General features: G+C 49.3%; 1 protein-coding gene across 1 annotated transcript in view; it reads left to right on the top strand.

The window, feature by feature from the left end:
• The window catches only part of LOC115491844 (DNA polymerase delta catalytic subunit), a 76,800-nt gene that overhangs the window by 12,822 nt on the left and 49,038 nt on the right, over positions 1-14,940 (top strand). Inside the window, exons 5-8 of the mRNA XM_072921562.1 lie at positions 3,028-3,159; positions 8,493-8,661; positions 10,696-11,918; positions 13,314-13,480. Coding sequence (XP_072777663.1) covers positions 3,028-3,159; positions 8,493-8,661; positions 10,696-11,918; positions 13,314-13,480 — 1,691 coding nt within the window. The remainder of the gene's footprint in view (positions 1-3,027; positions 3,160-8,492; positions 8,662-10,695; positions 11,919-13,313; positions 13,481-14,940) is intronic.

The following is a 14,940-nucleotide window of genomic DNA, read 5'->3' as shown; positions in this document are numbered from 1 at the left end:
CCTGCACGGCTTCAGCCCCTACTTCTACGTCCTGGCGCCCCCAGGTGAGACCCAAAATCGCCGGAATTCACCCCAAAATCCCCGACCCCAAAAACCCCAAAATTCCTGCGAAAAAAACCCAAAAATCCCCGTCAAAATGGCTCAAAATCCCAAAAATCCACCCCAAAAATGGGCATTTGGGAGCACCTGCACGGCTTCAGCCCCTACTTCTACGTCCTGGCGCCCCCAGGTGAGACCCAAAATCCCCCGAATTCACCCCAAAATCCCCGACCCCAAAAACCCCCAAAAAACCCCAAAAATCCCCAAAAATCCCCGTCAAAATGGCTCCAAATGGCTCCAAATGGCTCAAAATGGCTCAAAATCTCAAAAATCAACCCCAAAAATGGGCATTCGGGAACTCCTGTGTGTGCTGGTCCCCCCAGGTGAGCCTCAAAATCCCCCAAATTCACCCCAAAATCCCCGACCCCGAAAACCCCCAAAAAACCCCAAAAATCCCTGTCAAAATGGCTGAAAATGGCTCAAAATGGCTCAAAATGGCTCAAAATCCACACCAAAAATCGAAATTTGGGATCTTCAGCTGCTCCAGGTGAGACCCAAAATTCCCCGAATTCACCCCAAAATCCCTGACCCCAAAATCCCCAAAATTCCTGTGAAAAAACCCCAAAAATCCCCATCAAAATGGCTCAAAACGGCTCAAAATGGCTCAAAATGGCTCAAAATCCAGCCCAAAAATCGAAATTTGGGATCTTCAGCTGCTCCAGGTGAGACCCAAAATCTCCTGAATTCACCCCAAAATCCCCGACCCCGAAATCCCCCAAAAAACCCCAAAAATCCCCGTCAAAAACGCTCAAAATGGCTCAAAACGGCTCAAAATCGACCCCCAAAATTGACATTTGGGAGCACCTGTGCAGCTTCAGCCGCCCCAGGTGAGACCCCAAAATCCCCCGAATTCACCCCAAAATCCCCGACCCCGAAATCCCCAAAAAAACCCCAAAAATCCCCAAAAATCCCCGTCAAAATGGCTCAAAATTGCTCAAAATCGACCCCAAAAATCGAAATTTGGGAGCTCCTGTGTGTGCTGGTCCCCCCAGGTGAGACCCAAAATCCCCCGAATTCACCCCAAAATCCCCGACCCCGAAATCCCCCAAAAAACCCCAAAAATCCCCGTCAAAATGGCTCAAAATGGCTCAAAATCCCAAAAATCCGCCTCAAAAATGGAAATTTGGGAGCACCTGCAAGGCTTCAGCCCCTACTTCTACGTCCTGGCGCCCCCAGGTGAGACCCAAAATCCCCGGAATTCACCCCAAAATCCCCGACCCCAAAAAACCCCAAAAAACCCCAAAAAAACCCAAAAATCCCCGTCAAAATCGCTCAAATGGCTCAAAATCAACCCCAAAAATTGAAATTTGGGAGCTCCTGTGCAGCTTCAGCTGCTCCAGGTGAGACCCAAAATCCCCCGAATTCACCCCAAAATCCCCGACCCCGAAATCCCCAAAAAACCCCAAAAATCCCCGTCAAAATCCCTCAAAATGCCAAAAATCCACCCCAAAAACCGAAATTTGGGAGCACCTGCACGGCTTCAGCCCCTACTTCTACGTCCTGGCGCCCCCAGGTGAGACCCAAAATCCCCCGAATTCACCCCAAAATCCCCGACCCCAAAAACCCCAAAATTCCTGCAAAAAAAACCCAAAAATCCCCGTCAAAATGGCTCCAAATGGCTCAAAATGGCTCAAAATGGCTCCAAATGGCTCCAAACGGCTCAAAATCCCAAAAATCCACCCCGGATTTCAGCCGGAATTTTGGGAATTTCGGGACTTTTTGGGAGTTTGGGCGGGATTCCAGCTGGAATTTCGGGAATTTCAGGAATTTGGGTGGGATTGCAGTGGGAATTTCGGAAATTTGGGTGGGATTCCAGCTGGAATTTCAGGAATTTTGGGATTTTGGGGAATTTGGGCGGGATCCAGCTTTAATTTTTGGAATTTGGGCGGGATTCCAGCGGGAATTTTGGGAATTTGGGCAGGATTCCAGTGGGAATTTTGGGAATTTCGGGATTTTTCGGGAGTTTGGGTGGGATTCCAGCTGGAATTTTGGGAATTATTTGGGAATTTGGGCAGGATTGCAGCCAGAATTTCGGGATTTTTTTGGAATTTGGGCAGGATTCCAGCTGGAATTTTGGGAATTTCGGGAATTTCACCTGGATTTCAGTGGGAATTTTGGGAATTTGGGCAGGATTCCAGCTGGAATTTCAAGATTTTTTGGGAATTTGGGCGTGATTGCAGCTGGAATTTCGGGAATTCCGGGAATTTCGCCGTGATTCCAGCCAGAATTTCGGGAATTCCAGGAATTTAGTGAATTTTGCCGTGATTCCAGCAGGAATTTTGGGATTTTTTGGAAATTTCGCCGTGATTCCATTGGGAATTTCGTGAATTTTGCCGTAATTCCAGCCGGAATTTTGGTATTTTCGGGAATTTTGCCGTGATCTCAGCCGGAATTTCAGGAATTTCGGGAATTTCCCCGGGATCTCATTGGGAATTTCGTGAATTTTGCCGTGATCTCAGCCGGAATTTTGGGATTTTCGGTATTTTTTGTGAATTTCCCCTGGATCTCACCCGGAATTTCGGGAATTTTCCCGGGATTCCAGCCAGAATTTCGGGATTTTCGGGAATTTCGCCGTGATCTCAGCGGGAATTTCGGGAATTTAGGCGGGATTCCAGCTGGAATTTCAGGAATTTCGGGAATTTCCCCGGGATCTCATTGGGAATTTCATGAATTTCGCCGTGATCTCAGCCGGAATTTCGGGATTTTCGGTATTTTTTGTGAATTTCCCCTGGATCTCACCTGGAATTTCGGGAATTTTCCCGGGATTCCAGCCAGAATTTCTGTATTTTCGTGAATTTCCCCGTGATCTCACCCGGAATTCCGGGAATTTCGTGAATTTCCCCGTGATCTCACCCGGAATTCCGGGAATTTCGTGAATTTCCCCGTGATCTCATTGGGAATTTCGGGAATTCCGTGAATTCCCCTCAGGAGCGGGCGAGGCGCACCTGGAGCCGCTGGAGCGGGAGCTGGAGGCGGCGCTGCGCCGGGAGCAGCGCGGGGGGAACCCCAAATTTCAGCCCCCCAAAAACGTCCTGGGGCTGACCCTGGTCCGGAAACAGAGTGAGTGACACCCCAAAATTCGGGAATCCAAAATTCCTTCAGGGAATTCGGGAATTCGGGGGGAGGTTTGAAACAAAAACGGGGAAAAACGGCCATGAAAATGCCAAAAATCGGCAAAAATCAGCAAAATATTCCACAAAACAGCCCCAAAAATCAGTAAAGATTGACCCAAAATCAACCAAAATTACACCAAAAAATCCCCCAAAATCGACCACAAAACAGCCCCAAAAATGCCCCAAAAATCAGCAAAATATTCCACAAAACAGCCCCAAAAATCAACCAAAATTACCTCAAAAAATCCCCCAAAATCAACCCCAAAACAGCCCCAAAATCTACTGAAATTACACCAAAAACTCCCCCAAAATCAACTTCAAGACAGGCCCAAAAATGCCCCAAAAATCAACAAAAATATTCCACAGAACAGCCCCAAAAATCAACAAAAGTATTCCCCAAAACAGCCCCAAAAATCAGCAAAAATCAGCAAAATATTCCATAAAACAGCCACAAAAAATCAGCAAAAATTGACCAAAATTACCTCCAAAAATGCCTCAGAATCAACCCCAAAACAGCCCCAAAATCTACTGAAATTACACCAAAAATTCCCCCAAAATCAACCAAAATTACCCCCCAAAAAATCCCTAAAAGCTGCCCCAAAACCATCCCAAAAATATTCCCCAAAACAGCCACAAAAATCAACAAAAATCACTCCAAAATCGACCAAAATTACCCCCAAAAATCCCCCCAAATCAACCCCAAAACGGCCCCAAAAAAACTCAAAAAATGCCCCAAAAATCAGCAAAAATATTCCCCAAAACAGCCCCAAAAATCAGCAAAAATCGACCAAAATTACCCCAAAAAAACCACCCCAAAATCAACCCCAAAACAGCCCCAAAAAATTCCAAAAATGCCCCAAAAATCAGCAAAATATTCCACAAAACAGCCCCAAAAACGTCCTGGGGCTGACCCTGGTCCGGAAACAGAGTGAGTGAAACCCAAAATTCGGGAAGCCGAAATTCCAACGGGAATTCGGGAATACAGGGGGAGGTTTGAAACAGAAACGGGGAAAAACGGCCACGAAAATGCCAAAAATCGGCAAAAATCAGCAAAATATTCCATAAAACAGACCCAAAAATCAACAAAAATCAATGAAAATTAACCAAAAAAATCCCCCAAAATCAACTCCAAACCAGCCCCGAAGAAACTCCAAAAATGCCCCAAAAATCAGCAAAATATTCCACAGAACAGCCCAAAAATTGACCAAAATTACCTCAAAAAATCCCCCAAAATCAACCCTTTAACAGCCCCAAAATCTACTGAAATTACACCAAAAAAATCCCCCCAAATCAACCCCAAATCAGCCCCAAAAAAGCCCCAAAAACCAGCAAAAATATTCCACCAAACAGCCCCAAAAATCAGCAAAAATTGACCAAAATGACCCCCAAAAATTTCCCCAAAATCAACCCCAAAACAGCCCTGAAAAAACTCCAAAAATGCCCCAAAAATCAGCAAAATATTCCACAAAACAGCCCAAAAATCAGCAAAAATTGACAAAATTACCTCAAAAAATGCCCCAAAATCAACCCCAAAACAGCCCCAAAAAATTCCAAAAATGCCCCAAAAATCAACCCCATAACAGCCCCAAAAATCAACAAAAATCACTCCAAAATGAACCAAAATTACCCAAAAAAAATCCCCCAAAAATAAACTCCAAACCAGCCCCCAAATCAACCAAAATTACCCCAAAAAAGTCCCCCAGAATCAACCTCAAAACAGCCCCCAAAAAATTCCAAAAATGCCCCAAAAATCAACCTCAAAACAGACCCAAAATCTACTGAAATTACACCAAAAATTCCCCCAAAATCAACTCCAAACCTGCACCAAAATCAACCAAAATTACCCCAAAAAATCCCTAAAAGCTGCCCCAAAACCCTCCCAAAAATATTCCCCAAACAATTCCAAAAACGCCCCAAAAATTGACCCCAAAATCGACCAAAATTACCCCAAAAAAATCCCCCAAAATCAACTTCAAGACAGCCCCAAAAAATTCCAAAAATGCCCCAAAAACCAACAAAAAGATTCCCCAAAACAGCCCCAAAAATCCACCCAAAATCAAGCAAAATTACCCCAAAAAAATCCTCCAGAATCAACCCCAAAACAGCCCCAAAAAATTCCAAAAATGCCCCAAAAATCAAAACAAAATCAACTCCAAACCAGCCCCAAAATCAACCAAAATTTCCCCAAAAATAAACTCCAAACCAGCCCCCAAATCAACCAAAATTACCCCAAAAAAGTCCCCCAAAATCAACCCCAAAACAGCCTCAAAATCGACCAAAATTACCCCTCAAAAAATCCCTAAAAAATGCCCCAAAAGCCTCCCAAAAATATTCCACAAAACAGCCCCAAAAATCAACAAAAATCGATGAAAATTAACCAAAAAATCCCCCAAAATCAACCCCAAAACAGCCCCAAAAAATCCCAAAAATGCCCCCAAAATCAACAAAAATATTCCACAAAACAGCCCCAAAAATCAGCAAAAATCAACCCAAAATCGACCAAAATTATCCCAAAAAATCCCCCAAAATCAACCCCAAAACAGCCCCGAAAAAACTCCAAAAATCAACAAAAATATTCCACAAAACAGACCCAAAAATCAGCAAAAATTGACCAAAATTACCTCAAAAAATTCTCCAAAATCAACCCCAAAACAGCCCCAAAAATCAACCCAAAATCGACCAAAATTACCCCAAAAAAATCCCCCAAAATCAACTTCAAGACAGCCCCAAAAAATTTCAAAAATGCCCCAAAAATCAACAAAAATATTCCACAGAACAGCCCCAAAAATCAGCAAAAATCAACCCAAAATGAACCAAAATTACCCCAAAAAAATCCCCCAAAAATAAACTTCAAACCAGCCCCCAAATCAACCAAAATTACCCCAAAAAAGTCCCCCAAAATCAACCCCAAAACAGCCTCAAAAATTTCCAAAAATGCCCCAAAAATCAACCCCAAAACTTCCCCAAAATCTACTGAAATTACACCAAAAATTCCCCCCAAAACTGCCCCAAAATTACCCAAAAAAAACCCCCAGGAATGCCCCAAAAGCCTCCCAAAAATATTCCCCAAAACAGCCCCAAAAATCAATAAAAATCAACCCAAAATCGACCAAAATTACCCCCAAAAAAATCCCCCAAAATCAACCCTAAAACAGCCCCAAAATCAACTGAAATTGCCCCAAAAAATCCCCAAAAATCAACTCCAAAACAGCCCCAAAAAATTCCAAAAATCAACCAAAACGACCCCAAACTGATTTTTGCTGATTTTTGGGACATTTTGGGGGCATTTTTGGAGGATTTTGGGGGATTTTTTGGGGTATTGTGGGTGGATTTTGGGGATATTTTATTTTAGTATTTTGGGGATATTTTTGGGGCATTTTGGGAGGATTTTTGGGGATATTTTTGTGGCATTTTGGGTGGATTTTGGGGATTATTTTTGTGATTTTTGGGAATATTTTTTGGGTCATTTTGGGTGGATTTTGGGGATATTTTTGGGGTGGGATTTTGGGGGATTTTTTTGCCCGATTTGGGATTTTTTTGGGGTTTTTTTGCCCGATTTGGGATTTTTTCGGGGTTTTTTTGCCCAATTTCGGATTTTTTCGGGGTTTTTTTTGGGGTGACCCTCTCCCTTTGCCCCCCGCAGGTATTTTGGGGTTCCAGGGGGGTCCCGGTTGGGTGGGGGCCGATTTTGGGGATTTTTGGGGTGGGATTTTGGGGGATTTTTTGCCCGATTTGGGATTTTTTCAGGATTTTTTCCCAATTTCAGATTTTTTCGGGATTTTTTTTCCCAATTTCGGATTTTTTTGGGGTTTTTTTTGGGGTGACCCTCTCCCTTTGCCCCCCACAGGTATTTTGGGGTTCCAGGGGGGTCTTGGTTGGGTGGGGGCCGATTTTGGGGTCGTTTTTCCCCAAATCTCAGCAGATTTTTTTCCCAGTTTCGGATTTTTTTGTGGTTTTTTTGCCCGATTTCGGATTTTTTCGGGGTTTTTTTTGGGGTGACCCTCTCCCTTTGCCCCCCCCATATTTTGGGGTTCCAGGGGGGTCTCAGTTGGGTGGGGGCCGATTTTCGGGTCATTTTTCCCCAAATTTTGGTGGATTTTTTCCGCGATTTTGTATTTTTTTGTGGTTTTTTTTCCCAATTTCGGATTTTTTTGGGGTTTTTTTTGGGGTGACCCTCCCCCCTTGTTCCCCACAGGTATTTTGGGGTTCCAGGGGGGTCTGCAGAGCCTTTTTGTCAGGGTGGGGGCCGATTTTGGGGTCGTTTTTCCCCAAATCTCGGCGGATTTTTTGCCCAATTTGGGATTTTTTTGTGGTTTTTTTTCCCAATTTCGGATTTTTTCGGGGTTTTTTTTGGGGTGACCCTCCCCCTTTGCCCCCCCCCATATTTTGGGGTTCCAGGGGGGTCCCGGTTGGGTGGGGGCCGATTTTGGGGTCATTTTTCCCCAAATCTCGGCAGATTTTTTGCCCGATTTGGGATTTTTTCGGGGTTTTTTTGCCCAATTTCGGATTTTTTCGGGGTTTTTTTTGGGGTGACCCTCTCCCTTTGCCCCCCACAGGTATTTTGGGGTTCCAGGGGGGTCTGCAGAGCCTCTTTGTCAGGGTGGGGGCCGATTTTGGGGATTTTTGGGGTGGGATTTTGGGGGATTTTTGCCCGATTTGGGATTTTTTTGTGGTTTTTTTGCCCAATTTCGGATTTTTTCGGGGGTTTTTTTGGGGTGACCCTCTCCCCTTCCCCCCCACAGGTATTTTGGGGTTCCAGGGGGGTCTGCAGAGCCTTTTTGTCAGGGTGGGGGCTGATTTTGGGGATTTTTGGGGTGGGATTTTGGGGGATTTTTTGCCCGATTTGGGATTTTTTCGTGGTTTTTTTTGCCCAATTTCGGATTTTTTCGGGGTTTTTTTTGGGGTGACCCTCCCCCTTTGCCCCCCACAGGTATTTTGGGGTTCCAGGGGGGTCCCAGTTGGGTGGGGGCCGATTTTGGGGTCGTTTTTCCCCAAATCTCTGCGTTTTTTTTGCCCGATTTTTGATTTTTTCGGCGTTTTTTTTCCCAATTTCGGATTTTTTCGGGGTTTTTTTTGGGGTGACCCTCTCCCTTTGCCCCCCGCAGGTATTTTGGGGTTCCAGGGGGGTCCCGGTTGGGCGGGGGCCGATTTTGGGGTCATTTTTCCCCAAATCTCTGCGGATTTTTTCCGCGATTTCGTATTTTTTTGTGGTTTTTTTGCCCAATTTCGGATTTTTTCGGGGTTTTTTTTGGGGTGACCCTCTCCCTTTGCTCCCCACAGGTATTTTGGGGTTCCAGGGGGGTCTGCAGAGCCTTTTTGTCAGGGTGGGGGTCTCCCTGCCCCGCCTGGTGGCCCCGGCCCGGCGGCTCTTGGAGCGGGGGCTGCGCTGGGGGAATTTGGGGGTGCAGCCGGCGCCGCCCTTCGAGGCCAACATCGACTTCGAGATCAGGTAAAGCACCCAAAACCAACGGAATTCAACCCAAAAATACCACCACAAAAATCCCACCCCGAAAATCCACCAAATCGCCTAAAAAATCCCTCAAAAATCCCCCAAATCGACTAAAAAAAACCCAAAAAATTCCCCAAAACACCTAAAAAAACCCCCAAAAATCCCCTGAATTGCCTAAAAAATCCCCCAAAATCCCACCCCAAAAATCCTCCAAATCACCCTAAAAATCCCACCCCAAAAATCCCCCAAATTGCCCCAAAAATCCCCCAAAAATCCCACCCCAAAAATCCCACCCCAAAAATACCCCAAATCACTCAAAAAATCCCCCAAAATGCCACCCCAAAAATCCCCCAAATCCCACCCCAAAAATCCTCCAAATCGCCCTAAAAATCCCACCCCAAAAATCCTCCAAATCACTTAAAAAATCCCCCAAAATCGCCTTAAAAATCCCCCAAAATCCCACCCCAAAAATTCCCCAAAATTTCACCCCAAAAATCCCCCAAAATCCCACCCCAAAAATCCCCCAAATCACCTAAATAATCCCCCAAAATCCCACCCCAAAAATCCCCCAAATCACCTAAAAAATCCCTCCCCAAAAATCCCTTAAATCGCCCAAAAAATCCCCCAAAAATGACCTGAATCACCTAAAAAATCCCACCCCAAAATCCCACCCCAAAAATCCCCCAAATCCCACCCCAAAAATGCCAAATTTCCTCCTGAACCCCCCAAATTCCTCCTGAACCCCCAAATTTCATCTTCAAATCCCCCAAATTCCCCCTAAACCCCCCAAATTTCTTCCTCAAAACCTCTCCAACCCCAAAAATTCCCCCCTAAACTCCCCAAATTTCCCTGTAAACCCCCCAAATTCGCCCCAAATTCCCCCTAAACCCCCCTAAACCCCCAAATTTCTCCCTCAAACCCCCCAAATTCCCTCTGACCCCCCAAATTTCCTCATTACACCCAAATTTCATTCTCAGAACCCCCCCAGACCCCCCCTAAACCCCCCAAATTTCTTCCTCAGAACCTCCCCAACCCCCCAAATTCCCCCCTAAACCCCCCAAATTCCCTCCTGACCCCCCCAAATTCCCCTCTGACCCCCCAAATTTCCCCCTAAACCCCCCAAATTCCCCCAAAACCCCCCAAATTTCTCCCTCAAACCCCCCAAATTCCCTCCTGACCCCCAAATTTCTTCCTCGACCCCCCCAAAATTCTGCTGAATCCCCAAATTTCATCCTCAAACCCCCCCAAACTTTCTCCTGACCCCCCAAATTCCCCCCTAAACCCCCCAAATTCCCCCCTAACTCTCCAAATTCCCCCCTAAACCCCCGAAATTCCCCCTAAACCCCCAAAATTCCCCCTAAACCCCCCGAATTCCCTCCTGCTCCCCCAAATTTCATTCTCAAAACCCCCCTAGGCCCCCTAAACCCCCAAATTTCATCTTCAAAGCCCCAAAATACCCCCCTAGACCCCCAAAATTCCCTCTGACCCCCCAAATTTCTTCCTCAACTCCCCCAAAATTCTGCTGAATCCCCAAATTTCATCCTCAAACTCCCCAAACTTTCTCCTGACCCCCCAAATCCCCCGCTAAACCCTCCAAATTCCCCCCAAATCCCCCCTAAACCCCCCAAATTTCCCCCCAAATCCCCTCCTGACCCCCCAAATTCCCTCCTGACCCCCCAAATCCCCCCTAAACCCCCCAAATTCCCTCCTGACCCCCCAAATTCCCCCCAACCCCCCCCTAAACCCCCCAAATTTCATCTTGACCCCCCAAATTCCTCCCTAAACCCCCCAAATCCCCCCATAACCCCCCAAATTCCCTCCTGACCCCCCAAATTTCTTCCTCAGAACCTCCCCAGCTCCCCAAATTTCCTCCTGACCCCCCAAATTCCCTCCTAAACCCCCCAAATTTCCCCCCAAAACCCCCCAAATCCCCCCTAAACCCCCCAAATCCCCCCAAATCCCCCCAGATCCCCCCCAAACCCCCCAAATTTCCCCCAAAATCCCCCATAACCCCCCAAATTTCTGTCCCCGCAGGTTCATGGCAGACTCGGGGCTCGTCGGCTGCTGTTGGGTCGAGCTGCCCCCGGGGGGGTTCCGCTGGCGGGGGGACCCCCAAAATGGGGCTAAAGACCCCCAAAACGGGCCCGGGGACCCCCAAAATGAGACCAGGGACCCCCAAAATGAGGCTAAAGACCCCCAAAATGGGTCTGGGGACCCCCAAAATGGGGCTAAAGACCCTCAAAATGGGACCAGGGACACCCAAAATGAAGATAAGGACCCCCAAAATGGGGCTGGGGTCCCCCAAAACAGAGCTGGGGACCCCCAAAATGGGGCTGGGGTCCCCCAAAATCGGCCCAGGGACCCCCAAAATGGGTCTGGGGTCCCCCAAAATGGGGCTAAAGACCCCCAAAACAGAGCTGGGGACCCCCAAAATGAGGCTAAAGACCCCCAAACCAGGCCCGGGGACCCCCAAAATGGGGCTAAAGACCCCCAAACCGGAGCTAAAGACCCCCAAACTGGGCCTGGGGACCCCCAAAATCGGGCCGGGGACCCCCAAAATTGGCCTGGGGACCCCCAAACTGGGGTCGGGGTCCCCCAAAATGAGGCTGGGGACCCTCAAAATGAGGCTAAAGACCCCCAAACCAGGCCCAGGGACCCCCAAAATCGGCCAGGGGACCCCCAAAATGGAGCTAAAGACCCTAAAAATGGGCCCAGGGACCCCCAAAATTGGCCTGGGGACCCCCAAAATGGGACTGGGGTCCCCCAAACTGGGCCCGGGGACCCCCAAACTGGGCCCGGGGTCCCCCAAAATGGGGCTAAAGACCCTCAAACCAGGCCCAGGGATCCCCAAACTGGGCCCGGGGAGCCCCGAAATGGGTCTGGGGTCCCCCAAAATGGGTCTGGGGTCCCCCAAAATGAGGCTAAAGACCCCCAAACCAGGCCCAGGGACCCCCAAACTGGGCCCGGGGTTCCCCAAAATGTGACCAGGGACCCCCAAAATGGGTCTGGGGTCCCCCAAACTGGGCCCGGGGAGCCCCGAAATGGGTCTGGGGTCCCCCAAACTGGGCCCGGGGAGCCCCAAAATTGGCCCGGGGAGCCCCGAAATGGGTCTGGGGTCCCCCCCCGGGCCTCGCTGTGCCAGCTGGAGGCGGATGCCAGTTGGGGGGCGCTGCGGGGACACCCCCCCGAGGGGGCCTGGCTGGGGCTGCCCCCCCTGCGCCTCCTCAGCTTCGACATCGAGTGCGCCGGAAGGAAGGGTAGGGGACTGGGATAAACTGGGATAAACTGGGAGGGGTTAAATGGGGACTGGGAGGGACTGGGATAAACTGGGATAAACTGGGAGGGAACTGGGAGGGACTGGGAGGGGTTAAAGGGGCATTGGGAGGGGTTAAATGGGGACTGGGACAGACTGGAGGGACTGGGAGGGACTGGGGGGGTTTAAACAGGGACTGGGAGGGACTGGGAAAGGATTGGGGGGCACTGGGAGGGGATTGGAACAAACTGGGAGGGACTGGGGGGGACTGGGAGGGGATTGGGGGAGGTTAAATGGGGACTGGGAGGGACTGGGAAGGGTTAAATGGGGACTGGAACAAACTGGGGGGCACTGGGAGGAGATTGGAACAAACTGGGGGGCACTGAGGGGCACTGGGAGGGAACTGGGAGGGGTTAAAGGGGCACTGGAACAAACTGGGAGGGGATTGGGGGGCACTGGGATAAACTGGGGGGGACTGGGAGGGGATTGGGGGGCACTGGGACGGACTGGGAAGGGTTAAATGGGCACTGGGAGGGGTTAAACGGGGACTGGGAGGGGTTAAATGGGGACTGGGATAAACTGGGAGGGACTGGGATAAACTGGGGGGGACTGGGAGGGACTGGGAGGGGATTGGGAGGGACTGGGAGGGGTTAAATGGGGACTGGGAAGGGTTAAAGGGGACTGGGAGGGCATTGGGAGGGGTTAAAGGGGCACTGGGAGGAACTGGGAGGGACTGGGAGGGGATTGGGAGGCACTGGGAGGGGTTTGGAACAAACTGGGAGGGACTGGGAAGGGTTAAATGGGAACTGGAACAAACTGGGGGGACTGGGACAAACTGGGAAGGGACTGGGGGGCACTGGGAGGGGTTAAAGGGGCACTGGGACAAACTGGGGGGCACTGGGAGGGGATTGGGTGCTGTTTTTGAGGTTTTGGGGGTTTTTTTTTGGTTTTTTGGGGCGGTTTTGGGGTTTTTTGGGGCGGTTTTTGAGGTTTTTTGGGGCGCTTTTTGGGGTTTTTTGGGGCGGTTTTTGGGGTTTTTGGGGCGGTTTTTGGGGTTTTTCGGGTGTCCTGGACTCGGTTTTAGCTCAATTTTGGGCAGTTGCAGTTCAATTTTGGAGGGTTTCAGTTGAATTTTGAGCAGTTTCAGTTGAATTTTTGGTGGTTTTAGTTGAATTTTGGGTGTTTTTAGTTGAATTTTGGACCATTTCGGTTCAATTTTGAGTCGCACCTTTGGCGCTGCAGTTGCACTTTTCGCCCACCAGGCGTCGCTGCGGAGCCGCATTTTCCTCCATTCCGGCGCAATTTTGGGGCGATTTTTGGGGCTGTTTTTAAGGTTTTTGGGTTTTTCTCGATGCCGAACCCGATTTTGGGGTGAATTCCGCTGATTTCGGTCCCGCAGGAGTGTTCCCGGAGCCGCAGCAGGACCCGGTGATCGCCATCGCGGCCGTGGCGCTGCGCCAGGGGGCGCGGGAGCCGTTCCTGAGGGTCGTGTTCACCCTGAGGAGCTGCGCGGCGCTGAGGGGAGCCACGGTGCGGAGCTTCGAGAGCGAGAGGGAGCTGCTGCAGGTGCTTTTGGGGTGAAAAATGGGGATTTTGGGTTTTTTGGGAATTTGGGAAGGGTTTGGGGTGATTTTGGGGCAGTTTGGGGAGGTTTGGGATGATTTTAGGGGAGTTTCGGGGTGGTTTCAGGGGTGGTTTTGGAGCCACGGTCAGGAGGTTCAAGAGCGAGAGGGAGCTGCTGCAGGTGCGTTTGGGGTGAAAAATGGGGATTTTGGGGCTTTTGGGAATTTTGGGGGGTTTGAGAAGGGTTTGGAGGAAGTTTGGGGTGTTTTTGGGGTGGTTTTGGGGGGTTTCAGGGGTGATTTTGGAGGGTTTCAAGGGTGGTTTTTGAGCCACCATCAGGAGCTTCGAAAGCGAGAGGGAGCTGCTGCAGGTGGGTTTGGGGCGAAAAACATGGATTTTGGGGGTTTTGGGAATTTGGGGTGTCTGAGGAGGGTCTAGGGGAAATTTTGGGTGAATTTGTGGTGATTTTGGGGCGATTTGGGGTGTTTTTGGGGCATTTTTGTGGGGCATTTTTGGAGGAAATTGGAGCCACAGTCAGGAGGTTCGAGAGCGAGAGGGAGCTGCTGCAGGTGGGTTTGGGGTGAAAAACCCGGATTTTGGGGCTTGTGGGGAATTAGGAAGGTTTTGGGGGAAGTTTGGGGTGATTTTGGGGTGATTCTGGGGCTATTTGGGGATTTTTGGGTCATTTTTGTGGGGCATTTTTGGAGGAAATTGGAGCCACAGTCAGGAGGTTCGAGAGCGAGAGGGAGCTGCTGCAGGTCGGTTTGGGGTGAAAAACGGCGATTTTGGGGTTTTTGGGGAAATTTAGGGGGTCTGGGGACAGTTTGGGAGAAATTTGGGATGATTTTGTGGAGGTTTTGGGGGGTTTCAGGGATGGTTTGGGGGTCTTTTGGGGTTGGTTTTGGAGCCACGGTCAGGAGCTTCGAGAGCGAGAGGGAGCTGCTGCAGGTCGGTTTTGGGGTGAAAAACACGGATTTTGGGTTTTTTGGGAATTTGGGGGCTCTAGGAAAGGTTTGGGGTCATTTTGGGGGGTTTTGGGGTCATTTTGGGGGGGTTTTGTAGGGGATTTGTGTGGGAAATTGGAGCCACCATCAGGAGGTTCGAGAGCGAGAGGGAGCTGCTGCAGGTGCGTTTTGGGGCGAAAAACTGCGATTTTGGGGCTTTTGGGAAAATTTAGGGCAAGTTTGGGGTCATTTTGATGGGTTTTGAGGTGATTTTCGGAGGTTTTCAGGGGTGGTTTTGGGGGTTTTTGGGGGTTCTTTGGGGGTGGTTTTGGAGCCACGGTCAGGAGCTTCGAGAGCGAGAGGGAGCTGCTGCAGGTGCGTTTTGGGGCGAAAAACGGCGATTTTGGGGCTTTTGGGAAAATTAGGGTGATTTTGGGGTGATTTGGGGGCGTTTGGGGTGATTTTCAGGGCGTTTGAGGGGTGGTTTTGGGTCATTTTTGGGGGTGGTTTTGGAGCCAC

Source organism: Taeniopygia guttata, chromosome 37, assembly GCF_048771995.1.
Source record: "Taeniopygia guttata chromosome 37, bTaeGut7.mat, whole genome shotgun sequence".
NCBI lineage: Eukaryota > Metazoa > Chordata > Aves > Passeriformes > Estrildidae > Taeniopygia > Taeniopygia guttata.
Note: the sequence above shows the minus strand (reverse complement) of the source record. Positions and strands in the feature narration are given on the sequence as shown.